At 38.6% G+C, this 26,070-nt stretch overlaps 1 protein-coding gene across 4 annotated transcripts in view; it reads left to right on the top strand.

Annotated features, from left to right (window-relative positions):
- The first annotated feature begins 564 nt into the window (after window positions 1–564).
- Window positions 565–26,070, top strand: part of RB1CC1 (RB1 inducible coiled-coil 1) — an 81,835-nt gene continuing 56,329 nt past the window's right edge. For 2 of the 4 annotated variants that reach the window (XM_080381461.1, XM_080381463.1), the window contains exons 1-5: window positions 565–4,645; window positions 17,025–17,137; window positions 19,004–19,131; window positions 21,585–21,711; window positions 21,974–22,144. In XM_080381461.1, coding sequence (XP_080237587.1) covers window positions 19,061–19,131; window positions 21,585–21,711; window positions 21,974–22,144 — 369 coding nt within the window. In that variant the 5' untranslated portion in view covers window positions 565–4,645; window positions 17,025–17,137; window positions 19,004–19,060. Of the gene's footprint in view, window positions 4,646–4,704; window positions 5,108–17,024; window positions 17,138–19,003; window positions 19,132–21,584; window positions 21,712–21,973; window positions 22,145–26,070 lie in introns of those variants that run through there. The other 2 variants (XM_080381462.1, XM_080381464.1) reach the window with 2 other exon arrangements.

The raw sequence follows: 26,070 nt of genomic DNA on the forward strand, positions 1-26,070 counted from the left end.
ACTGAAACATATTGGGAAGCCACACAGTGTTAAAATCACTGGTTAGGAATGATCCATAAAGGGGTCAGAGGGAGTGGCGTGCCTTCAAAAATGGCGTCAGCTGCTCCTGAGTCATTGACCATTCAAAAACAAATTACTGACAGCTATGTACCAGTCAGTGCTCTGGAAAAGAAGCAAGGGATGAGATAGTACTTGGTGTTGGCTATGGACTGCCAGGCTACATTAAAGGATAATCGAAGTTCTAGAAGTATCTCTCCATAACATGCAGGAAAACTTGTGTTATTGGAGACTGGTATTTACTTTGTATATTCCAGGTCAGAACAGTAACACATACTTCGTAGTTTAAAAAATGACTTTTTAAAAAAGTGATTAAATTGTTCAGTTGAAGAAAACTTAAAATTGAAAATGAATACTTGTTCCAGTTTACTCTGCAAGATGCCACAAACTATCAAAGGAGAAGGAAGGAACCTGGGTTTAAAACATCAGCCTGGCTTAGCAGAGAAGTGAATGCTGCTGTCTCCAATACTAAAAAAAAAAAAGGAAAAACCGACAAGACAAAAATGAAGGGAAGCTGATGAAGCTAGTAACTCTAAGGGAAGCAGAAGTACAAAGGGAGAATTTATGGCAAGTAGAGCTAAAGAAAATAAGAAGATATTATTTTTCAACTACATTTGGAACTAAATAAATACTGGCAGCATTGGTTCGTTACTGGCATGGCAGGCTATAATGGTACAGAAAAACTTATATGCTGCTTCTCTGTTTGATACTGAGATAATTTTTCTAACCTGGTGTTATCAGTTTAAGAGGTGTGCTTTGATGTGTTAAGAATATTACAGATCAGCTATGGGAATAAACTCTTAAGAGTAGAACTCAAGAGGCTTAAGTTTATTTGGTACCATGGAGAAAACTGAGAGGTGTTAAGGAACCACATGAACAGACATCTCCAGAGAGAAACACATAACAAATTAAATGGCTGACAGTGAAACAGCCCACTTGAGGTAATTGTGTGATGTTAATTACCTACTGTAATCCTTGACAGTTCAGATTCACACTCAATGTTTTTCCTAAAACACATCAAATAGGAGCTTACCCAGTCTTGACCCATTTGTTTTTGGAAGAAAGTGGAGTGCTCAAATTCCCATCTCCTAACTTTCTTTTGGAATTGAATGAATTCAATAACTTGTTTTGGTTTTTTTTTCTCTAAATCTCTCTCAAAAGCATTCCTGACTTCAAGAAATCCACCACACCAATAGTTTGTAGTAGCTAATCAACCATGCTTCCAATACATGTACAATTTTGTTTTACAATTGGAATTTTTAATTATAAACCACATTACAGTATCCAGCTTAATAGACAAAATCTATTGAGAAGTGTATATTTAAATTACAAGAAGCAGTAATGGCATAAGCTAAAAGGGGTCATGAATGCAATAGCTAAGGTGTTAGGATGGATATAATTTGACAATAATTTGGGAAATTAATATTCATAACAGATAAAACAATTTTTAGATTGACTATAAGAAGAAGATGGCAATCTGTAACAGAAATTGGTTTACCTGTTTATTTTATATTGGGTTCTGTATCCACACTGTTTTAACTTTGCATATAAATATATTTCCAGTCATGGCAGCTGCCACAGCCCTGAAATTACTAAGAGGCTCTGCAACACCTTCTCCTCCTCTGAGGGGGCTGGCTGCTCCTGCTCGAGGCCAGCTCTGACAGAGTGTGGCTGTGGGACTTGGTCAGGCTGCTGTCAGAGTGCTGTGTGTTCGCTGCTTGCCCTTTGCTCAAGAGCCGTATTCAAGCTCCAGCTCTTGGCCTTGGCCCTTTCTTGAGCTAGACTGCCGCTTGTGCTGGCTCCACCCCAGACCTGCCTTCTCGCCCTGGACTTGTCCACCAGTCACCGAACTGGTGGCTGAACCCGGTTTTTGCCACCAGACCTCACTCTGGTCCTGTGGGACTGTGCCCCTTGTCCCTGACTCCCTTGCTGCCAGCCTTAGCTCTCAGCTTGCCTCACCCTGCAAAGCAGCCTGTTCTTTTTGCTCCCTGAATACAGCTGCATAAACATGTAGTTTGAAAGGCACATTCTTTGGTATACCAAATTTAGCACCCAAAGTTAAAAGCACACAGTGAAAAACTCCTTCAACCTTTCTGTCTATAAAAAAAATAAATACCACAGGTGAATCCTAAAAACTATGTTGAAAGAATAATCAGCTACATTTAGTACAGCGCTTTGAAAATGTGAAGAACTATCAGCAACCCTGATTTAATGTTTTCTTTTCTTATACCCTGAAGTAAAATAATTTTCATAAAATACTGCTTTTTCAGGATAGAAGTGCTAGATATAATGTTAAATTTTTGGGTTTGTTCAGACAGGCTCATGAAAAAACCCTGTAATTAGTTGCTTGGCATGAAGTGGCTCTGGATCACTTTGAGAGGAAGCAACATAATGAAATGTTATAAGAACAAGCCAGACCAACCTGCTCTGCTAGCAGCGCTTTGCTTACTCCCCAGTTCCTGCTTCAGTCCAGCCGGAGCTGCCTCCCAGTTCAACAGTTGTCCCACATGTGCTATAAAAAACTGAACAGTGCTTAAGTGCCTGAAGCCTCATTTTATGCAATTGCCGAGAGCTTGAGTGGCCAAGGTGCTTTGCCAGAAAACTACAAACACTGTCAGTGCTGTTGCTTCACTTGCTGATCTCTCAGCTCCTCAAACTGAAAGAGGTCACTCAGTATGTCAAGACAAATTGAATGAGGCTCGCTGGTGCTTCAGGCTTACTAAACCTCAAAGCCATTTTTTACCTCTGGCTTACCTCCCTGGTTGTAGCATGTATGACACTTATTTTGTCAAGTTCTAGCTGGATGTCCATCCCTTCACACTAAATCTTAGTCCTTCATCACATTCATGGAATTTATGAAGGAGAGGACCATTTTAGGAGATGCAAAAAGCAGAAATTGATATCTGTACAACTAAACACTGAACTTTGACACAATCAGTGTTATATTACACAAAGCTGCCTTGAATTGCTTTCTTAGAAACTTGTATTATATATCCCATTACGTCTGTTCATCCAAGTACCAATGTCTTCTCAGCTTCATTCACTACTGTAGTCTGAAGTGCCAAAGATGTCTTTGAGAATGTGGTAGGACACATCTCCCAAGAAGCTGCAAAATGGGGAGTGCTTGTTTACCATGTGCCACAAGGTGGCAAATAGGGGTGGTGAAGCTGTGCTTACTTTCAAAAACCCACAGCAGGGGCATTTTCTAAAGAATACCTGTCTGGACAAGCTGTGACCGTTCAACAGACTTTAACATGACAGACAGGCAGGAAGCTCTTGAACATGGCAGAAGTAGCTACTGAAAGTTAACTGTGAAAACCATAAGCCTGGTCAAACCTGTGAGAAGTGGTAGACTTACAAGCTGATGAACTAGAAGTAAAACATAAAATTAGGGGAAGGGCTGTACATATGAGGTTTAAACAGGCCTAAGAGGAAATCTGAGGTGAAGAAAATGCTGTACACCATGAACCTAGCTATTTTGCTGAATACATGTCCTACAGGCTAAAAATTGGATGTTTGCGCTTTCGTTTGCCTTACTCTTATGATGTGCTTGCTTCATATTCTGGCCATACTTTTGTGCTTTGATTTTCTTACATTCTGTGGCCTGCTGCCTATGGTGTATTTTATGGAAGAAGAGGTCATGGTGAGGCAGCAGAGAAGGTATGACCCAGCCACATGCTGTGCTCAAGGCATCTTTGCTGGAGGGTATCTGTAACTCCAGCATCCTGATCCCCACCTGCAGTTCCAAGTTAAAGAACCTGCTTCCTTGCACCCCTCTCCAGTCCACTCTCCGCCAGTTTATGTGCCTATGTCCTCACCTCAACATTCAGTAGGCTAAGCCTCCACAGAAACCTATAGTAGCAGCGAAATATGAAAGTGACATGTGCTACTTTCATTTTCTAGAGACAAGGCCTAGGAGGCCGCTTCCTGCCCTGCAGCTTTCCTCCTGCTTCATGTCAAATGCTCCCTAAGCCCTCACAGGCGCCAATCCTTCACCGCGGCCCCTGCAGGGCAGGGAAAGGACTCCGGCCTGGGTGGTGAGTACCCCTGGAGCCGCCCCCTCCCGCCCGGATTTAACGTTCAGTTGGAGGAGGGCTGCTGCCCGCCTCGTTACCCGCGCTGGGGCAACGCCTAGCGGCCTATAGCCCCGAGCCGGGGAGGCCTCGGAATCCATATCACCACGGGCCAAGCCATCGCCTCTGCGCGAACAAACGGTCCACGGGGTCTCCCGGGGTGAGCGCGCGGGCGTGACTTCCGCCTCCCCCGAGCCCGCGCGCCGCCGCCGCTTCCGGCCCGCGGTTCCTCCTCCGGGCCGGCCTCTCCCGGCATGCACCGGGGCCGGAAGCGGCTGACGACAATAACAAACATCGGCGGCTGCGCCAGGACTCCCCGTCCCCGCGTTCCTCATCTCGCCCCACCGGCCCCGCCGCCTCCCGCGCCCGCCAGCCGCCACCTCCCCCCACCTGGCCGCCGTGGCCGCTGGGGCGGTGCCTGTCCCTGCGAAGCCGCCGGGCCCGGCCGCGAAGGGGGTGGGGGGGGACGCACCGCCACCGCCGCAAGATGCGCGGCGCTGCCGCGGGACCCTCGGGTGAGTGCGGCCGGGTGAGACGCGGGCTGCCCCGGCTGCCCCCTGCTTCTCCTCTCGGCCCCTCCCAGCCGAGGGGAGGGTGGGGACCTCGCCGGCGGGCCCACCGTTACCGGGAGGGCGGCCTTGGCAAGGGGTGGCGGTCCCGGCTCTGGGCGCGGGGCTGCACCCGCGGGGCGGGCGACAGAGCGCTGGGACGGGGGTCGGGGCGGACCGGGGTCGCGCTGCCGGTGGCGGTCCTGGGGTGGCAGGGTGACTCCAGCTCGGCCGGGGCGGCGGCAGCGGGCAGCGACTGCAGGGCTGGCGGAGGGGCAGCGCCGGGCGGGCCGGGGTGCTGCCTCCCTGCCCGGGGCCCCGCTGTCAGGGCGAGTGATCGGCGATGAAGTTACTACAAGGGATGACTCAGCCCGGCTGCGCCTCCGTGCCCGCCGTCGGCAGCGGTCGGACGAGCGTCGTGCAGAAGCGGTGTGTTTACAGCCGTTGTCCTGCCTTTCCCTCGGTTGTTTACTTGTTTCTGCTCCCGAGGAAGCATATGTTGTGCCTGAATTTCCCCGTCGGTTTGTCGTTACTGCTTTGTGGTAGGCTTTCAGCCGTTTTTGTTGATCCGTGCCCCCCGAAGTTCTAGTTGACAGCGATCCAGAGGTAGAAATGCTAATATGAATGCTGGGAAAATTAAATTAATTGATCTTTGTAGTACTCATGTTTCTTACTTAATTTCATCTAGGGATAGAAAAAACCCATAATATCTGAACCTGAGATACTTGTAACTGACCCAGATATGTTAGCTTAATTCTTTTATAATAGTTTTTTTATTAATTACTTCAGACAAAAAAAAAAGTGACAAAATAATAAAGTGGTATGTTCTGGCCGTGAGCCATTCCCTGTGGTTTGTATTTAAAGCTTTCACCTTTATTTCTTTCTGGGAGAGAATGAGGAGGTTGAGTATTTTTTTCTGCCAGTCACATAAATTTGTGCTAGAAGTAGTTCATGCCATTGGCTTTATAGAAGAACTTACACTTCTGGAGGTGTTTGGTTGGCTGTATGGTAAAAGGTACCTCAGTGGTGGTGAAGAAATAATGAGGCTGGAAAACATGCTTCTTACAGTTGAAGTTCATACAGCTATGAAGTACTGGGAGGAACAGTAGATGCTTTAAATGCTGCATAACAATAAAGAAAACCTGTGTGCTATTATGGAGTATTTAAGCTGTAAACGTTAAGAATGCTTAATGCCTAGTACCTTGGGAAGTTTTTAGAAGAGAAGGTGCGTGAGGAAAGGACTTTACTGTTATCTAGTGTTCTAACATAAACTTCAGTGCCATGAAGCAAATATTAACAAGAAAGAAATTAGATGTGTAAACATCATGAAGCGTAGTTTAAATGAAAGTGTGCAGAGCATACTTAATTCTAAATGCTGTCAGGAACTCAAAATGGTTTTGTTATGTTGGGACTAGTAAGAAAACTGCTTACTGGTGAGCTGTGCCAGTTATAGAGCTGGAAATGCAAACAATTTTTTGGGATAATGGATTAGTGTAAGGTAGACCTAATTGTGCTTTGGAAATATATTATTGTATGCTTTGTACAAGTGGCTTTGTTTTGTGGAATTAAAAAAAAAAAGGGTAAACCTGTCTTACACTGTACTGTGTTGATCTAGCCTTATGCTTAGCACAGACTTGTGTTACTAGTCTCCGAGATCATATTTGAGGGGTTGTCTCTCTCTCCATGTCATGTTACCATATTTATAATTAGAAGCATACGCAGCAGAGTTGCACTCTGACTGGAGAAGAGGGCAAGGGTTATTCTGAGGTCTTTTTTGGTGTCTGTTTAAAACATTGTTTGTCCCTGCATGTTGTGTGAATGCAGCTAAGGTTACATAGTCTTGCAAAAATTAGGGAAAACAATAATTTCTAAATTATTAGTATATTTCTTAAAATTTCGGTTATTCTGGTTAAGGGGTGAGTGTATGTGGGGGGATGGGAGGTAGCACATGTTGGTTTTTTTTAATTTTGATTAGAGAGTGGCAGTTACAGTAAGATCATTTGAAATAATTTTTCTTTATGTTGTCCTGTAGAGTAGTTTGTTACCAGTGTGGTTTTAAGTCTTTATTTGCTTTTAAGCTGGTAGGTAGTTTCTGTGGAAGACTTGCTCAGAGTGGTGTGAGGGTCTTGAGGCTTTTATTGCACAGGTTGGATTCATTCCCATGTTGTGGTAAAGTGAAGCAAGTCAGAAAGAAAAACTATAGCCTGTGTAACCCCGGCCGTCACACAAGCTACTTCAGAGTCATTTGGACAGTGTCCAAGCAGTCATGTGTCTCCTGCGTATGCATATTGCTCAAGAAAGTTGTGATCTTCATTTTGGTCTGCAGCACGATGATGTTATATGAGGAATTTCTGAAGAGGGGAGAAAAAGGAAATTTTTGATACTCTGCTACTTTCAAGAACCCTACTGATGGTATCCTAAGATGCCAACTTACATGATAATGTTGTATTATACTGCAGTATCCGATTGAATGCACTGATACATTAATAATATACATATTAGTGATACCAAGCAGGCAAAAAAGTAATTGCTAGAATTACAAAGTACCTGTTTTTTAGCTGATTTGTCAGAGTAATTATTTCAGTGTACAGGCTGAAAGAGTCTTACATGGATTCTTTGTTGCAAAATACTACATGTGATTCATTTTGATAGAGAAATTGCTAACAATGGTTTTTGTTAGCTAATTAGCATTCTGTAGTTATTATGAAAGTCACTTGTCTATAAGTTATTTCATATTGCAAATCCACTTCTAATTTAGTTTTTAGTTCAGTTGAAAGAGAAGTTGGAAGGCATCATAACCATGTATCAGCTCTTTCTATTCTCATTTGTAAGCATGGTTGGAAGTGGATGTACTTTAGTGTGTTTTCTAATGGGATTTGAGCATAACTAAATTGTTAATAATACATAAGTAGTATCTACACCACCTGGAACATCAGGGCAATTTGTGCTTGTCTTCTGCCCATCTCCAGGTATGTATTTCCTTTTTGTTGTTCAGGTTTGCAGTCCGCAGTTCCAGTAGGGTTCTGAGCTCAAAGTACCAGGTCAAGCAACAGCTCAGTCTAGAATTTTTACGTGCATCCGAGATGTTGACAGTATCATCTGGGAGCACAGTTTGCAGCTGGGCCTGCTGTCTTTATTGTGCCAAGGTAAAATGATTACAGGGTGTTATATATAAACCTCTAGTAGTTTATACATCTAGAAAATTAGCTGTTGTCCAATATGGTAGTCTGCTTTCTGTGTGAAATGACTTGTTAAGTGTTATATTAATTTCTTTCTGACCTGTATTGATTACTTGCTGTTTGAAGGTAAAATATTAAACTGCTTTGTTGACTAGTCTGGTTCCAAATGTCCTGCACCTGCCTTGCTGTGTAATGCCGTAGGTCCAATAATAAGAATGATGTGTGAGAGCATCTTTGCTTAAGGATAGTTCTAATGGGTCTCTGACTATAGACCATGCTTTTATTTTCTTGTTAAGAAATATCTCATGTTTTCTTACCACCAAAGACTTATTTTTGAAACAGTATTTTTGCTTTTTCAGGAGAGTAGGGAAGTTGTGGTGGTAAAATAATATATTCAGTGTTTAAAAATTGCCTGTTCTTTTTATTTGGAAGGATTAAGTGAAACTAGTAGCTGTGTGATAGAAACACAATACACCAATCTTCATTATTATTCTTGAAGATGTGTTTGAAAAACCAGTATACTGTTTTCAGTTTGAACAGATTGAAAACAATGTGTATTTTAGAGATGAAAGCATCATTGAAGAACTAATTAAAAGGTTTATTTATATTAAATCAGACCACTCTTAGCAAAGCTAAAACATAAATTAAGAATGGCACTTTGCTGAGACTTGATTTCTGAACATTTGAGGTAGCTGCTCCTAAATTCCCAAATTTTATTTTGATTTGGTGTTTGTTCTTTTGTAACTGACTTATCTGCCACTTCATTGTATGATTGAATATGTTCATGCTACAGTCTTGTAAAATATGCTTTTTGTGTATTACATATATTGTAGATATGGCTGCAGCAATTTTTGCTCTTTATTTGAATGGCGATGTGTTCCTGATATTGCAGGGACTCTAAATGTCAGTGGTTTATCTCAATTTTTTGGGGGGGTTGGTTGATGCCAAGTAGCTGTGGTGATATGTCAAAACTGTGGATATTTGACCCTTATTTAGTGTAGTTGTGCCTAGGATAAACAGTTCACACTGACAAAATGGTGCTTATATTATGTATACAGTTTTCCTTCCATCCTCCAGAGTGTGTATTTTTATTAAATTCAGATGAAGTGGAAGTTCTTATATAAGAATATATTGTGTAACTGGACTAGCAGCTCTCTTCTAATATATTATGCTTATGTGATATTGCAGGTTTCCTGCTAGTAAACTCAAGATGACCGAATTGGCTATTATAATTAAAAAAAATTCTTTACAAATGCTTGTATTGTCCACTGATTGAAAGACAGTTGATTCAAACCCAATGAATTGTTTTTTAAACAAAAAAAGAAAATACGGCTCCAAATTCTCATTTCTGTCTGAATGAAAAGAGGGGGTGTAATGTGTAAACTTTCCTTTATTTATGTGAAAGACTCAAGAGATAAAATCCCTATAAATTTCAAGGAACAAATGTAATATAATAATGATTTCACATGCATGTTATGGCTGCAAACAGCACAGCCAGAGTACAGTAAGGTAGGAGTACAGTTGAAGTATCTCAACAGTTGTGGTTGTTTTTTTTTTTTTTTTGTCAGGTATTATAGTTCTCAAGTTGGTAATATTCCATAAAGGGATTTATTAATGTATTGTTAGCTGTTTTAAACTACCAAAGACTTATCCCAGAAAGATGAAGGGCAGTTGAAAACTACTAAACATCTTCTTGAGATAAGGTAAAATTTAATATTCTTTAAATCCATCCTGCAGCTTTTCTAATTTCTCAGTAGGTTGCTGTTATCTTTGTTCAGATTGATGTCAATAGAGATCTGAAGGTGATTTGTAACTATGTAACATGCAAATAGAGTATAAGCTCTGTTGCCAGAAATGTAGACATGATTTTTGAATGTAATAGTCTTTACTTGTCTGTTTCAGATACCACTGGAAAAAATAGTTGATTAATAGGAGGGGGTTCATGGGTGTGATGTGAATTATAAGGAACTTTAAAATGCAAAATTAGAGGAATTCCATATTTAGATCATGCAAGTTCAAATGCTAAACTTACAAACATGTTTCAAAATTTTCTTATTCATATGGATGTTTGTAAGTTGCTAATCATTTGAACAGCTGACCAAGATGGTGGTGGATATTTTTATTACTGGAAAAGTTTAATGTTGTTCTAAAATATGACTGCTTATGAATAGAAATTGGTTAAGGAAGAACCTGTGGCTTTTATGTAGGCGGTTGGATCACAATGGCAAAATAAATCACAAGGGTCTTTACTTGTCTTACATTTCATTATTGTCCATCTTTTACTTTTATTTTCTACCTGTAGTGTTTTCATTCCTGTGAAAGAAATGCCATTTTATCAGACTTACTTTCTGTGCTTTCATCCTTTAAAGTAGGTCTGGCCAAGTTACCTTGTACTATCCACATAAAAGAAAAAAACCCTTGTAGTATTATGATGGTGTATGTGGAGAGGGGAGGGCAGGAGGAGTAGCCTCATAGACTACATTTTGATAAACTGTCCTCAGTTGCATCTGTAGCGATTGCCCATTTTGGGGTTATCTTAGTCTGCTTTTTAAGAGGATACTGGCATTTTTTTTAATAGGTTACGATTTATCAGAAGTTATCTTAATAACTGATGATAGCATGGGCAGTTAGGAATGTGAATGATGCCTTCTGGAAATTCTGACTTGTCTTCTTGGCTAACAGTGCTGTATTCATCAGCTTCTTTCCAGCCTTAGTTGTAGTGTAACAGTTTGTGGAGCTGTGTAGTGAATTGGATCATGGAACTAATTTGAGCTAGCGGTAACCTGGGGAAGTATGCTGTTTCTAGCTTGTTAGAGCAAAGTGATCCAGTTTACTCCATAGTAGTTTGTAAAGTTGTACCACTGAAAGCTGCTGTGGGACAGGAGCAGAAGTGGCTGAGGGAAGGAATTCTTAAGTCTGGTGCTCTTAGTATAACCAGTGTTGTTTATATGATTATGGTCTTGGTTAACGGGAGAGTGTTAGTGAAATATGCATTGGTGCTGACTTGTCTGAGTTTGGTGTAAGAAATAAAGGGATTTATGTTGGCTATTTCATGTAGAATTGTTTGCAAACACTGTGAGATTTTGCATGCTAATTATTTTTAAAGACTATGTCTACAGGGAGAACCTTCCCACCAGTATGGAGTCAGTTGGGAACTTGAATAAAACCACCTGAAGCTCCATGTACCCAAAAGCATGATTCTTTGCAAAGTGAATGTATTAATCACTGTAATTGGGGAGAGACTTGTGTCTACAAATGCTTTTGAAATGTCAAAACTATACATTAAAAAAAAAAAAAGGCTGACAAAACCTTTGCTTAACTTTGTCAAAAAACAAGTCAGACAGCTGTGGAAAGACTGTTTCCATCAATTAAAAAGAAAAAAAGAAAGAAAAAGGGTACTTTAGCAGGCTGTGGGCTGTTCCCTAGCAATAGGAAAATCAGAAACGCTTGATTTTTTTTCTGACTTGTACTTGTTGACTGAGGCACAGAAAGTGAACTTCTTGTCAGGTAAGAGATGTGGGGTTTTGGAAAATGTAAAATTTTTTACTTTTTTTTTGTTACTGTTGGAGGAGGAAAACTTGTCTGACCCATTATTTGGATTGTGTTTTGGCAGCTCCTCAAATGAGTGAAAACTGCAATGTAAATAGATGCTAACACTCAGATCTGAAGTTTTATAATTATGTACATATAGAATCATGATACAATGCCTAATAATGGGCTTGTTGCCTCATAAACATGTCTGAAACTATCGCTTTCCTAGAACCCACAATATAAGTTGTCTGAACTTGTAAGAAGCTGCACTGTTTTGGGCCATGCCAAATTAAAAGCTACTCTTTAATGCACAATGTTTTCTTACCTGCCCAGGTGCAGTTGATTTTGATCTCCTGCTTTTCCACTGTTGATAATGTTGAGGATCTGTGAAGGTATTGCTGCACCTACTTTGCTGAATGAGGAGCAACTCTGAATGTGGGGATGATCTGTAAATCTTAAGTTGATATTGTGTAAAATGATTCATCTAAAAGAGGGGAAAACCAAAAGCCTCATATGCTGTGAATTACTGTATACTGAATTACTGAGTTCTGGAATTTCTCTTTAGTGAATTGGGAACTAGGGACTTAGGCACATTTCCTGGTTGCTGTGCAGAATTACAGCTTGGTTCTTGGGTTGAGTGCAAAAGACTTGCTTTACTGAGTTGAAGAGCTGTTAACAACACAGTGACTTTTGGAGATGCTGTAATTAAGTAACTGCCTCTGTGCCTGATGCACATCTCAACACAGTATAAATAGAGCTCCAGATGGCACCTTACAGATGTCAGGGATTGACAGCCTTTCTTTAAGACTAGTGTGGCTTGAACACAAGGTTTATAGGCTTTGATATAAGGTGCTAATGGGAGATAGGATCTTCACCTGGAGTAACATGTATCTTGGTGGTTAGATGTGGTCATCTGGTTAAATTTATTTTGGAAGAGTGGGGGTTGAAATTCTCTGAAACTGAGTCAGGAGCAGCCCTACTATCACATATTTTAGGATATTTTTTTTTTTTTTAGGATTTACTTCTTAAACTTAAGAGGCTTTTAAAACATGTTTCCTTTCAACACTCAGTTGTCCAGTTAAGGGTATACACTTGCGTTGTGTTTTAGAAATGAAGCCATTTCTGTTGCTAAAAGCATTAGTTAAGAATGTGTGCCCTCATAACGAGGTCATTCTGTCTGTTGTGGTGGTAGTAGTCTTCTGCAAAATTAAGATATTTCTGATTAGATGCAGTATTGAAGAAAGCTCCTTGAAGTCTGCTTTTAGAGATAATTTTACAGCTAACATGAAGGTGTTCGTTTCCTTAAATTCAGCTTCAAGCTCTTTTAAGTTTTCCTTTGATACTAGGATTTATGTGGTATAAAATCCTTCGGTTATGAGGTGAGGTATGCAAATTGGATCAAGAGAACATTTTTTGAGAAGGGTATCTGAAAAAGCAAAGGAAATATAGGTAGAAGACAGGTTTGTAGAAGAAAAACAAATTGGAAGGAACATTCTGCACTAGTCTTGTACCTTTGGCTGTTGTAGAGTTGCTTAAGTTGGAAGTGAAACAGGGAATCCTGCTCTGAGAAGAGAGGAAGGTGAAATCACAGGAATTGCAGGATTTTGAATACGAACCTTAAGATTTGCTGTATGGAAACAGAAGCACAGCTTAATAAGATGTTAATGCATCCCAGATCTGGCTCCCCATTTCCAGAGGTAATAAAAGTATATTCTCCTTGAGGGAAAAATCTTCTCCAGGTAAGATATTCAGTGAATGAGGAATAGCACTTGAGTCTTTCAAGCACATGACAGACTTGTCAGCCTTTGCCACAGGTGAATTGCCGTTTTGACAGGCAGGAATTCTGCACTGGTGTCCTGTAAGGCACCTGACCCTTGTAGTCAGGGGTATTATTTATGACTCATATTGGAGGCGCTGTTACTTGCAATATAACCTCAGCTGGTCTGTAGGAAGAGAAGACAAACTTCCTCTATTAGCAGCATACAGATAATGTCCATACAGAGCTATGTGAATGTCTAATAATTAGCAATGTGGAATTGCAGGGCTTCTGAGTGAAGAGTGAGAGTCTTGCCTTGCTTAGGTTGTTAAGCAAGTTCTGTCTGTCTGCTTTTGGAGTTGAGCCCTTTCCAACCAGGAGACATACGGGGGGGGAAAGAGTTTGGGCCTTTTGGTCCTTTGTGACCCTAGAGTTGAAGCTTTGATAAGTATGGCCCTTACAGTGCAGATGTAAAGCAGCCCCAGGCACAAAAAGCAAGATACCTTATGCTGCTGATGTAGAAGATGGAATTTTAAAGGAAATTTGAAGGAAAGCCATGACTTCGGCATAGTGCAGTTTAAATTCCAAGGAGTTAAAGAAAAATGTATTAATAACTTAATTTGCTTAAGTTTAGCTTGTAATTGGGTTTATAAAGGAGGTATGGGATATGAGATGTCAAAAACATGTGCATGAACATAAATATTGGGATATTGTAGAAGGAACTTAAATGACTTCAAAGTGAAGTTGATAATGCCCCTTTAAACCCAAACAGCATGAATGTTGATTTCTTTGTCCTACCTGGAAGGCCATACTTCATTGTTTTGAGTTTTTGACATTTGAAAGAATTGTACTGTGAAACAATGTAACAGAATTGAATAATGGAGCAGGGATTCTGCACTTCAGGGCAGAAATAGATGATTAATATTATTTGGATTATTTGTTGAGTGCTGTAAAGCCCATGACTTCTGTACTGCAATTACAAAAAGGAAAGGTTTGTAAATAGACAGTTTCGTTTACAGATGTAACAAAGAGCATGTTCTGAAGTACACAAAATTTCAACCCTTCTAAACAACATGCGCTGAAAGTATTGATCAACAGACTTCAGAAGTACTCAGTTTTGAATATACTTATATTGGATAGGAAAACCTTGCAATACTTCCATGAAGTAAAGCAGATGGAGTAATTGCATCTCAATGTAAACACAATGCATAGCAGTGAAATAAATGTTATAACCAGCATAACATATTCATGGTTGATTCTGGTGTTTTTTTAGCTAATGTAACAAAATACATATCTTCTGAATTAATTCTGAAAGTTTTTTCTTCTTTGTGCTGTTCTTTTGTTTTTGTCCTCTCTTACATGCCTACTATCTTCTGTCCGCTCTGGCAGCTGCTACAGAAATTTCCTTTTCAAACTTTTCAGCTATTTTTTGTAATGGTGTTAGTGATAATTCATGGCTATTGATCGTACAAGCTTCCATGCCATAATTTGAATGATCTAGTTTACATGATAGCAGGATCTAATGCTGCAAGTCACAGTTCAAACAAATAATCTGGGTGGATTAGTCATTTTATTACAGTTTGTCTGATTATGTAGTTAGCAGCTCTATCTTCAGTAGCTGTCAAATTTAGTAATTGTCCAACCTCTATTAAAATAGTTTCAGCGGTGTAATGCTAAAAAGCTTGAAACTTTTAACAGTATAATGCTACAAAAGTCCACAATTCTCTTAATGGCCTTTTGAGGCAATACAAACAGAGGAGTAAAGTGTGTGTGTTTATGGATATATTTTTTTTTTGAAGCTTGATGATGCCTGACTTTCACTCAACGCTTATGTTAAAAATTTGTGTTACTGCTGAATCATAATATTCTTGAATATTGGGAACAAACTTAAAGGCTAGTTTGTGATATGTAGCTGACATTGCTTGCAACAGTCTGCTGTAACCTGACCTTTCAAAGAAAAGAGACATAGACAACTGTGACTGGTTTTCATACATCTCCCCATTTAACTAATCTTGGACTTTGCCAGACACAGCCAGATGTTCTCCAGAGATGCAAGACTAGGGAGAACTCTCAAAATTTGGTTTTGTCCACTGCTGTGAAAACAGGCAGCTGGAGAGAGACACTTAACATAGTTCCTGCTGATGAGGGGGTGCAGCCTGCCATTATTGGGCACCGGTGAATCTGCAGGAAAGCTTGGTGTTAAAGGCACATGTTCTCTGAAACTTTCCTTCACATGATTCTTTGATTTGTGGAAGTACTCACTGAAATTTTTGGCAACCTTTGGAGTGGGTGAATTCTACTTCCCCATCCCCCCACCCCTTTTTCTGTAATGAGTAACTTAATATAAATTTGTCCTGCCTGTGTTAAGTGTAGTTTTGTCAGCCCAGGACTGTTTGTTGAAATGCTGTGTGGAAGAAATGACAATTGTTCTTTGATTACTTAATGGTTGCAAAGGAATTAGAAGGATAGATTATAGTGTTGTGATTCTACTTTGTGGCAAAGTGTTTCAGTAGTTTTTTGTTATTTGTGTTAATGTGCATTACTTTGATCAAAAACAAGTGTTCAGAAATTGATTTTGCTCAAGTACAACTACTCACTGCTGATAGATAAACAGAAGGAGGACACTTGAGTTACTGGTTTTCCAATGGTGGTACTTAATCATATTGCTTTTTTCCCTTTTGCTGTACCTTTGCTTCTGACAAGGTGATGTGTGTGCATTTTGCATAGGATAAAAGGAGAAGTGGACAGGAAGGAGGAAGATAATGCTGAAATAACAGCCTAACAAAGTGCTATCTGTTCCATGAATGTAAAATACATGGGATGGCTGGGTAATTTTTTTCCTTTTTCATAAGTTTTTCAAATTTAAGATAAAGGATTTTTATTTACCATTAGTAACATGAGTTGTATAAAATGATTTACATGTTCTAATGGTTTTCAGGCTTCAGCAAACCTATTTTTAGTAGTGGATTATCACCCTTTATAGTACCTGATCGTCTTCTCAGAAAGCTTGCTAGGGTATTAACATGATAGAAATAATGTTTGCAGTTCAGAGTTTGATTGTGCGCTTGCCTGACTGCCCTGAGCCCAGCTGCTCATTACTGCCTTCCTTGCCAAGTGCTCCTTCTATTTTGGCACTGTTACTTAACTAATAACAGTTAAAATAAACTAGGGTAGCCTAAAAAGACCACCTTTGCTGATCTGGCTCATTTTGATTGTTGTAGTTTCCATTGTAGTTTAAACAGCAGTTCTGGGAGAGAAAGCCCCTGACAAAGGATGCCAGTGACAAGCAGCTGGGAATGGTAACATCTTCAGTTTATTAAAACAAACAAAAAAAATCTAACAAATGTTTTGAAAATAGGTGAATAGCTTAGCAAACAAGGTTACCTTGTTTCAGGTAAGGAAGATGATGCTGATTCCTGGAGGGATCTGTTAGATACAGCTGCAGGATAATACTGTTCATTCAACAGCAGTAGTATGTGTGCCTTTTTACACTGAATTTTCTTAGATAAATTGCTTTTTTTATGACTTCCTCTGTTGCTCTTAGTATCAGATCACATTTTGTGCCAGTTCTGAAAAATATGTTCAGTTAATGGAAGTACAAGCAATTCTTTTTAGTGAACTAAATTTGCCTCTTTGTAAATACTGAAGAATATTTTTAATGGTTATTTTTAACTAAATTTACGGGCAAAAGTATTCAGGTATGTAGCAGTTTTGAGTGGGCTTGCAACTGGATAGCATTATTAACTAACAAAAAAGTGTTACCACTTCATTATTCTTTCTGGCATTGACATGCTGATTTCTGGATTAGATGTGATGATGACCATAAAATCCTGACATGTTAATAACACCTGTAATTGCATTCTGTATCTTTTCTTTGCAGATCATCTCTGGCTTTGAACAGCCATGCTACTGTGTGGCCAAAAATCAAGCAGAGCAAATGTGTGCATTTATTCTCCTCCTGAAGAAGGTGATAGCTTTGTATAGTGCCTGGAGGTAATTCTTTGCTTGAAGTTAAAAATCGTGAGACTGCTGATTTATGCGTGGCAGATACTGTCATAAATATTTTTGTTCTTGATAATATTTTTTCTGTGTTTTAAATAGTTAGCTTTAGTGTTAAGGTATGGAGAGGTAAATGTTTAATTAAAATTTCACTTTATGTATGTGAGGTTTCCAGACAGATTCTCTTGTAAATATCACTTCAGCTTGGAAAATAATGTTGCTATGAAAACTAGATACCCTACAACCCTTTACTTTGCTTAGATGGAAAAGAGATTTTTTTGGTGGATGCTCCATGGTGCTTGCTTTAAGCATTGTGTTATTTAACACTTGTTTCCAATTGTACGTGGGCCACAGTCACAAATATACCCTATATAAAAAGGAGTTTTTCTGTGTGCGTGAGGCTGATGTAATTCTGTAACTTAGGCCAAATAATTTAGTAATAAATTATTGCTAGCTTGTTCTTGATGTTCAGCAGTTCTTCTTTATCTAATAACTTTGTGGAGTATTTTCTGATGTAAGTTAGAACTGGTGCCACTGAAGAATTAAGTGTAAAGACAACAAATCTCAATTCAGATTGGATCTTTAGCTGGGGCTTTTTTATTTGATATGGTTCTGTTTCTGAAGCCTTGTAAAAATGCATGTTTTGACTAGTTTATGCACTGTTATTAATGCTTGAAAATTAGAAAGCTCTTTTGACTTTCTGGAATTATTACTCTGGTAAAACTTCTCCCCCTCTCCATTTTAATATGTTTGTTATTTTTCTCTATGGTTTATCAGTTTTTCCTCTGTGTAGGCAAAAAGATAAATGCAAATTCGGACTCATTTTAGGGTAATAGTTAGCTGTGTAGACCTTGTGTATGTGTCCTGTTCATGTTTCAGGGAAGGTGGAACTTAAGTTTCCTGTGAAGTAATTTAATCCGAAAGGTAATTTTTATAATGATAGAAGAACATTGCTTAGTGGGTAAAACTTTTGCAGCCTAACTTTTCATAACTCCTTCCACATTAAAAAAATAAAAAATTCAGGTCATTACTGACTGCAGTGCTAGTTTTACTCCTGCAGCAACCCTGTTAGTGTGGAGGAAATTATTCATAAACTTATGAGCTACTATGGAGAAGAAAAAAAGGCTCAGAAGTGTGGAGTGTTTCAGTGATAAAATCTCAGATTAAATCTCAAATGATTTACAAAGCAGTTCATTATTTTTTCATGTTATGTGCAATGGAGAAAACGTGTTTATAGACGGTCATCCGGATGCTTGTAGGGTACAGGACTGAAAATGCTTCCAATGTGTTGGACTGCGCTTTCTTTCTCAATTGCTCCATATTTGCTACTAGCAACAAAGAAAGGAGCCACAGATCTAGCTAGTGCTGGAAAGAGGAAAATACTTTTTTTAAAACTATTACTTAATTATGAAGAGATACAAAAAGAAAACTACATATCTTTGAAACTTTGTTTTTTGCTAATGCTTCTGTATGTCTCAGTTAAAAATCTATGGATAGGGATAGTAGTGAGCAGATAAAGCTACAAAGTCTAAGTTGAGAAATTGAAGCATAGATCATGCTGCTGTTTGCAAAATCTAGAAAAGATGTCTGGAAATAACTCTCTGAGGCTTTAAAAGGCATTTCATAAGTGAGAAAAGCCAGGTAAATGATCTGAGATGGTGACCTCTGGTTCTTTTAACCATTTGTATGTGCAGAGGCTTACTTTGCCCATGTTCCTGGTCAGAGGAGCATCTTTATGTTTAGTAATGGATAAAGAGCTGATCCATTCACCTACTACATATCTAAAAACATTTTTTCAAAAGCATGTACATGCTTTTCATAACTGATATGTGCAACTAACACTTGGAATCTTTTTTTCAGTTTCTAAATGATTTTAGCAGTGGAACTTACAAACTTTGGAGACCTAAAGAAATCATCATGAAGCTGTATGTATTTTTGGTCAACACGGGAACTACCCTTACCTTTGATACGGAACTTGCTGTACAAAAGTAAGAAAGTAAATTAATTGCCTATCTGTGTTTGGTTTTTTTTTTTAATTAAAGACTATATATACTTTTTGTATGCTGAGTTCTGGAGAGATTATAGTCAGTTGTTTTTTAGTATGTCCATGTAGTTATCTTCTAGGTTTTCATGTATTTGAGTGAATTTGGGATTTGTGTTCTGCTTTTTAGATTTATTTGTTAGCATTTGCAATGCCTTGCAAGTGATTGTGTGTGTCTGAGGTCCCATGAAAGAGTGGAGAGGTTATTTACTTTCTGGGGAAGTGACAGAGGATGACCTACTCTTAGCTGATTCTGGTGTTATGCTTCCTTTTTGGAAAAACTGTCAGAACAACTTCTGATTTTCTGTGACCTTTTATTGGATGGCATTTTTATTTAGGATTCCTCTGTAAAATGTTTATTTTTTTTACTGACTAGCATTGTAGAAGAAATTCTGCAAATTGCTCTTTTTCCTGTCAGTATATATACATCCTGAAGAAAGTGTGTGCTCTGTAATATTTTTAGACTGGATGCTAAAGAACTGGCATGCAGGTTTTTGTCTCATATCCAGGATGGGTAAAAGTTGGTTCTGTCCTCTGTTGTAAGGCTCCAAAATGTTTTAGAGCATTTCATGTGTAAAACATGAATTTCTGAATGTCCAGCTGCTTTAAGCATGAGCAGTGTTACAGAATCACAGTTAAGCCCCAGCAGCTTTCCTATGTGTATTAATTTCACTGCACATTAAAAGCATCTTGCAAATATAAAGAAGCTTTTAGAGAGGTCTAAGAAATACTGGATGTATTGTATCTTTTTTCCTTGTTCTCACGTGGGACTGATCTAATAAATAAATTGTGTGCAGTCTGATAGCCCTTGCACGTTGGAGCTAGCAAGAGCCAAGCTTACCTGCTGTCTTCATATTCTGTCAGTGATGAATGAGTTGCAAGTAACTGTGCTTGAAAGAGTTCTACCACAGATTTTGTGCTCACATCCATTGTTTCCTTTCTCCTGAATTCCTGTTTGCAATTTTCATGACTCAACAAGTGAGTTTGGATTTTGAAACTTGTTTGGTGTGGAAGGCCCCTAAGACTGCCTACACCGTTTATTTTTGTCTGCTCTTCTGCAACGCCTGCTGACACTCAGGGTATTGTTGAGCATGAAGCATTTCATCTCGGCCATTCTGGATCGGTTGGGTCCTTAGCAGATGTGTTAGCACCCCTCTATGCTTTGTGGTACATTGAGACATTCTGTTCCTAAATAATGGTGAGTGAGGTACGGCGTCTGAATTGCCAGACCAGGTACCTAATAGTCAGGTATGGGCTGACGCTTTGCTCAGTTGCGAATAGTTCTTTGAGGGACAAACTTTCCAATGTCTGACCCACACAAAATCCAAGACTTCAGTTGAACAGTTTAACTTCTTGTTCTGTATATCTGTATATATAGACTTGCTCTTTCTAGCAAGACTTAACTTTCTTGGGTTCTTTGCCTGTTTCTGTGTATGCAGACAGGCCGATCTATCTTCCCCAAGACCATGGAGATGGTAGGTGAATGCTTACTGTAGCATAGTTTCCTTCGTAGTGAATTCACAATGTGGTATTGAATCATGGTTGTTTCAGATAACTGATCTTTATTTTTCAAGGACCATATAGCCAGTAATATCATTATACTTCCTGCCAGTTATATTAAAACCATTGTTGCTTATATTGGTTATTCACTTGATACTCTGAAGCTGTTTAATACCTTTGCACAGGTACTACCCCAGTGCTTTATAGTTTGGGTCAGTTACTATATCATATTAGTAAATTCTTGTTCAGTTTGGTGTTTGCCTGTGTCTTCAAGACAGTCTAGAACTGTGTAAAGTAAGTAGTAAAGTGAAGATATCATCGCTCAGAATTAAAGGTACAAGGGTGGTGAACTAAAACAGGGATGTTTTATTGACCTACTGTTTCTTCATTAAAAGTGTCTGTAATGTTTATATGAATGTTGCATATATATAGATTGTTTAATTCTCTGTTAAATGCCATACTGTACTCAATGTATAGTAAATCAAAGTTGATTAGGTGAAATTGCTTACATTATGCATAATGAAGTGTTAATACTCTTGCTGCCTTCTAGGGTTTCAGTAAGTTAGCTGTTCAGGAAGTACATATTCAAAGAACATAATATGACTTGACAGTTATTATCCTAAATGCTTGGTGTGACTTCGCATGCTGAAATTCTGGATTATCAAATCTTCTTGGAAAAAGATTGCTGATAATTTATTAGTAATGCAGAGGCTGTCATCTTTTAGCTGATAGCTTATTAGCTGGATATCCGGAATGCAACACAGTACAGCACTTACAAAACTTAGAAATATGTCATTATGCAGAATGAAAAATAATAGGTCTTTTAAAAAAAAGTTCTTCTTTGACACAGACAAGTCAGCTATCTCTATTAGTCATCATGTTTGCCCATTTTTTTTCCAGTGTGGCTGATCTGAAACATGCAATTCAAACAAAGTATAAGATTGCCATTCAGCACCAAGTACTGGTTGTCAATGGAGGAGAGTGTATGGCACCAGACAGAAGAGTGTGTAGTTACAGTGCAGGAACAGTAAGTGCATGCTGCATTCTTTGTCTAAACTGTCAGTTTAGGGGGAAGAAAAAGATGTTTTACTAAGGGATTTTAAAGTATTTTTCTGCAGTGTACTGTATGCTGGATTTCTTTGCTTTCAGAAAAAGATGTTTGTGTTCAGCTTATGCATGTAAGCTTTAACGTGTTCTTAGGGCACATTACCTACAAGACAAAATAATTGGTGATCGAACAGTATGTTGCCTTTATTCAGTGTTTGATTTCATTTTCTTTTTGAGTGTAGGATACCAATCCAATTTTTTTATTCAACAAAGAAATGATCTTGTGTGAACGTCCACCAGCTATCCCCAAAACAACGTTTTCAGCAGAGAATGAGATGGAATTGAAAGTAGAAGAATCTCTCATGATGCCTGCAGTGTTTCATACGGTAGCGTCACGGACACAACTTGCTGTGGTAAGTAATTTCTTACTGTACCTGCACACCAAAGAAAAAATCGTATGTCAGAGGGCAATCTTGATAAAAATTTTGAAACAATTTGTTCTAAAGACAGTAAGAATGGCATGTTAGTAATGATGTATTCTTCAGAGCCTTTGTCTCAAAATTTCAAGGTAGGTATTGAAATGTGCTTGCTGCTTCAGCATGTTCAAAGCTTCTTTCAAAAGCATACTGTAATACAGCTTTATGGATGTGTAAGTTTACAGCATTTGCAAAACAAAAGCAATCTGATTGCTTTGGACCCATGCCTTAATGCTCTGCCTTTTTTTCATTGTCTTCAGTCTACCTCAGCCTGAAAACAGCGAAGTTACTTTGGAAACGTTAACCCAAGTAGAAAATCAGCAGTATAATTTTTAAGAGCACCTTGCCAAGATTCAGTTTAATCTTGCATGTCTAAACAACTGGTGAGGAGCAACAAAAACCTATGCTTGCTTTTCCTAAAATTTAGGTCTTCTATTATTGAGTGCTGACTTTTACTTTCATAGAAAGAATTACCAGAATTGCAATTTGATTACTTCTGTATTATTTTGGTAGGGGAAACTAGTTCCCTGCAACATGGTCAGTAAGGTTTCAAGTGTGCATACAGTAGAAATGGCTGTGTGTTCAAGTGACACAATGCCTTCAGTAGCTGGATTGATTGCTTTTTTTCATGTTAGGAAAGACTGCCCTCGTTTTTCTTTTCAAATTTTGTATTTAAATGCATTAAATATTTTTAATGTCTCTAAAGTTTATTTAAACTTCCAACAGGTGGGAGTGGGTCAGTGGTGGTGTAGCACAAAATGAATAGTAATACATGATTTTAGCGTGCTGCCTTGGTAATAAAGTGTCTTAGTTTCAGTGACAACTTTAATGCAGTCCAAAAGAACATCTAGCACTTGAACTGGCTCGTTCGTTATACTGTACAGCTGAATTTAGAGAAAAGTGCTGAGGCTTGCATATGGTACACATTTTTCTTTTCCCCCTTGGCCTCCTGACCTGTCAGGAGGGGGAAGTTAGCCTGAATAATCTGACCTTGATATACTGTGATTTAAGGCAATGATAGAGTCCAGTAGACTTCCTTCTCTCCATCACCTGTTGACAGTTACTGCTGAGTTAGTAAATAGGACCTTGAGTTATTAGGCATCGGTAAATCATATGACTGTCATACAGAGAAGAGTGGATATTGATGTGAATTCAGCTAGGAGTGGGAGGTTTTCATTTGTGCTCCTTGAAGAGTGTGAGTTCTGGTTTTAGCAGCTGAAACTGAAACTGCTTTAAAACCTTTTTTTTTGTGAGGTGTTAAGAGGATGTTATAAGTCAGCAAGACTGGTATCTGTTAAATGCTTAACATTGATTGATTTGATATGAAAGGCGGGCCATAGTAATTACTAAGGTCTCTGTGTTTTTTGCTTTGCTTAGGGTAATGCAAGTGAAAGGTGGTGGTACCCAGTCTCACATTTCTCATGGTTGATATTTTATCTTCTTTCTTCATCCTATCCATGATTTTGTGGTCTTGTAGATTCTTAATTTTGGTTTTGTTCTGGTGAAGTCTAGTATACGCTGACAGATTTTATTTCTCTGGAGTAAGCTTTTTTATATTCCAGGAGTTTTATAAAAAATACTCCTACTTAATTCTTTTCAAGTTTTAGTGCTATCTGCTCTTCCCCCTTGATTCTGAGGGATGTATTAATATGCAGAGCAAGCAAGTTTATTGCAGTATTTCTGCTTTTAAATTATTTAGAGCTTTACTGGCTCGTTCTGGTGGCAAGCTTTTTGTAAGGGAAGCCCTTATTTCAGAAATAAGTCTTAAAAGACTAAAAAGTCTCTCCATGGAGTACACTTTTTATTGGCCAGCTGGAGCTGTAACATTTAGCTAGAGACTGAAAAAATTATCTAGAGAGTGATCTTGAGCTGTTTTGCAAGAAGAAAATAAATTTTTCCATACTTGATAGCATGTATTAATATTATGGGAAGGGGGGAGGAATTCAGTATTTAAAGCCTTTAAACATGGATCGAAGTAGAAAGGAGACTTTATTTCTACCCCACAGGTTTACCTTGAAAATTATTGTTCCCCACTTCCAGTTCTTCCCTGCTTGTAAAGGGCCTACAATGATATTGGAATGTTTTGTGAAAAATTTAGCAATTTATTTAAAGATTAAATAGGTAGTAGTATTCTTAAATCTGATACACCTTTAATACCCACAGTTAATTTTATCAAAGATTTTAAATCTTCGAAAGCCATAGGCTCAGCGTTAGGCTGTGAGAGTGCATTGGGTGCTTCTTTGGGAGTTCGGGGGAGTGACAAAACCATCACGTATAGTGGAAGATTAGTAAATAGGCTATCGTGACTTCAGATGTACCAAGGTGTGAAAAGTATATAAAGGAATATTGCAGCATTGTACTAAAGCAGTTTTTCATTATGCCTGCTTGAAGCATATTGAGCAGTAATTCAGAAGAAACTGAGACAGGACTGGGAATGTGGTTAGAGTATTAATCTTCTTCGAGGTTCACCATAAGCCTCTTGGCTGGGGGGAAGAGGGAATGGGATATTAATCCTTCTGAAAATTGATTAAGATCTGGGGAGAACTTGAAAGGCTCTGAACCTCCGTAGTTGTGAAACTGATGCATCAAAAGCCACACGGAGTACTGTATGGGAGACTTCCTGCAAAACGGGCATAAAAAATCTGCCTTACAATGATCCAAGCTTTGTATTTTTGTTAATTTTAGAGAGACAGTAACCTGCTCTACTAGAAAAGCAGAGTGGCAGTACTTGATGGAGAGTCTGTGCCTGTTGTAATTACTTAGGGTAATTAATTGAATTTAATCAATATTTACTACTGTTACATAATAAAATGTTTTGTATTAGGACAAGAAGTTACAATTGAAATCACTGCTCATGATATGAAGTCTTACCCGTTATCAACAATAAGAAACAGTGATGTATAACTATGTAAAAGTAGTGGAGAGTATTTGATAGCTACCAGCTTCTATTTAATTTAGTATCTGTTCTGTCCAGAGGATATACAGATTTTTAAAATCAGACTTGATATGAAGTTGTAAACAGCATATGAAATAGTAAAGATTGTTGAGAAGATGGCTGCTAACTTACTAAGAGCTCTCTGTTATCTTTTGTACCTCATGGCCTTTGTCTAATTTACTAATAAGCAAACTCGTTGTGTGGAAGATATTGAGTATTTCAGAGTATGAAGACTTCTATTTCTGTCTTTTCTCCCTCATTTTAAGCCTGCCTGAAAGCTGTTGAATTTAATAAAATTTTTCAGCATCTGTCACTTGAACTGTATACTACTTGGCAACTATGCTGTAGAATGCTATGAAAGGTGGTTTTTTTTACCTTATTTTGAACTTTATTTCATACTGTGGAAAAAGTTGGACAGCTGTTACTGATTCACTTTTTCTGTTCCATACTTTGTATACACTTGTATATGGCCTTTAATTTTTTTTTCACAATAACAAGTGGTTCTAGATTCTCCTTTAACAAGTATTAATACATGCCTTTATTTCCTCTCCATCATTTTTTGCCTGTCTAAAACTGACCATTATTGATTCAAATTCTGCTTTTTGCTTTCTGCATGTCTTTTGCCATAATTTTCAGATATCCTTAGTTACTATTCAGATATTAAACGGAAGTAATCTTTCAGCTCACAGTGGAGGCCCTGGCATTCTTACAGCCTTTTGCCCATGTATGTATAGGCTATAAGTAGATGTAAGAGCAGCCATTTATTTTTTTCCCCCAGTTGAAACTAATTAAACTTATATGTAGCCGCCTTAAGATTTTGATACTTCCTAACCAGAAATAATTCCTGTGGGAAGCTTACTACTCCTGTTTGGTTTTCCACAGTACTGTGATTACCATATTGAGATACCTCAGTTCTTCTGTTTTGCTT

This window comes from Falco punctatus (genome assembly GCF_963210335.1).
Source record: "Falco punctatus genome assembly, chromosome: 3".
NCBI lineage: Eukaryota > Metazoa > Chordata > Aves > Falconiformes > Falconidae > Falco > Falco punctatus.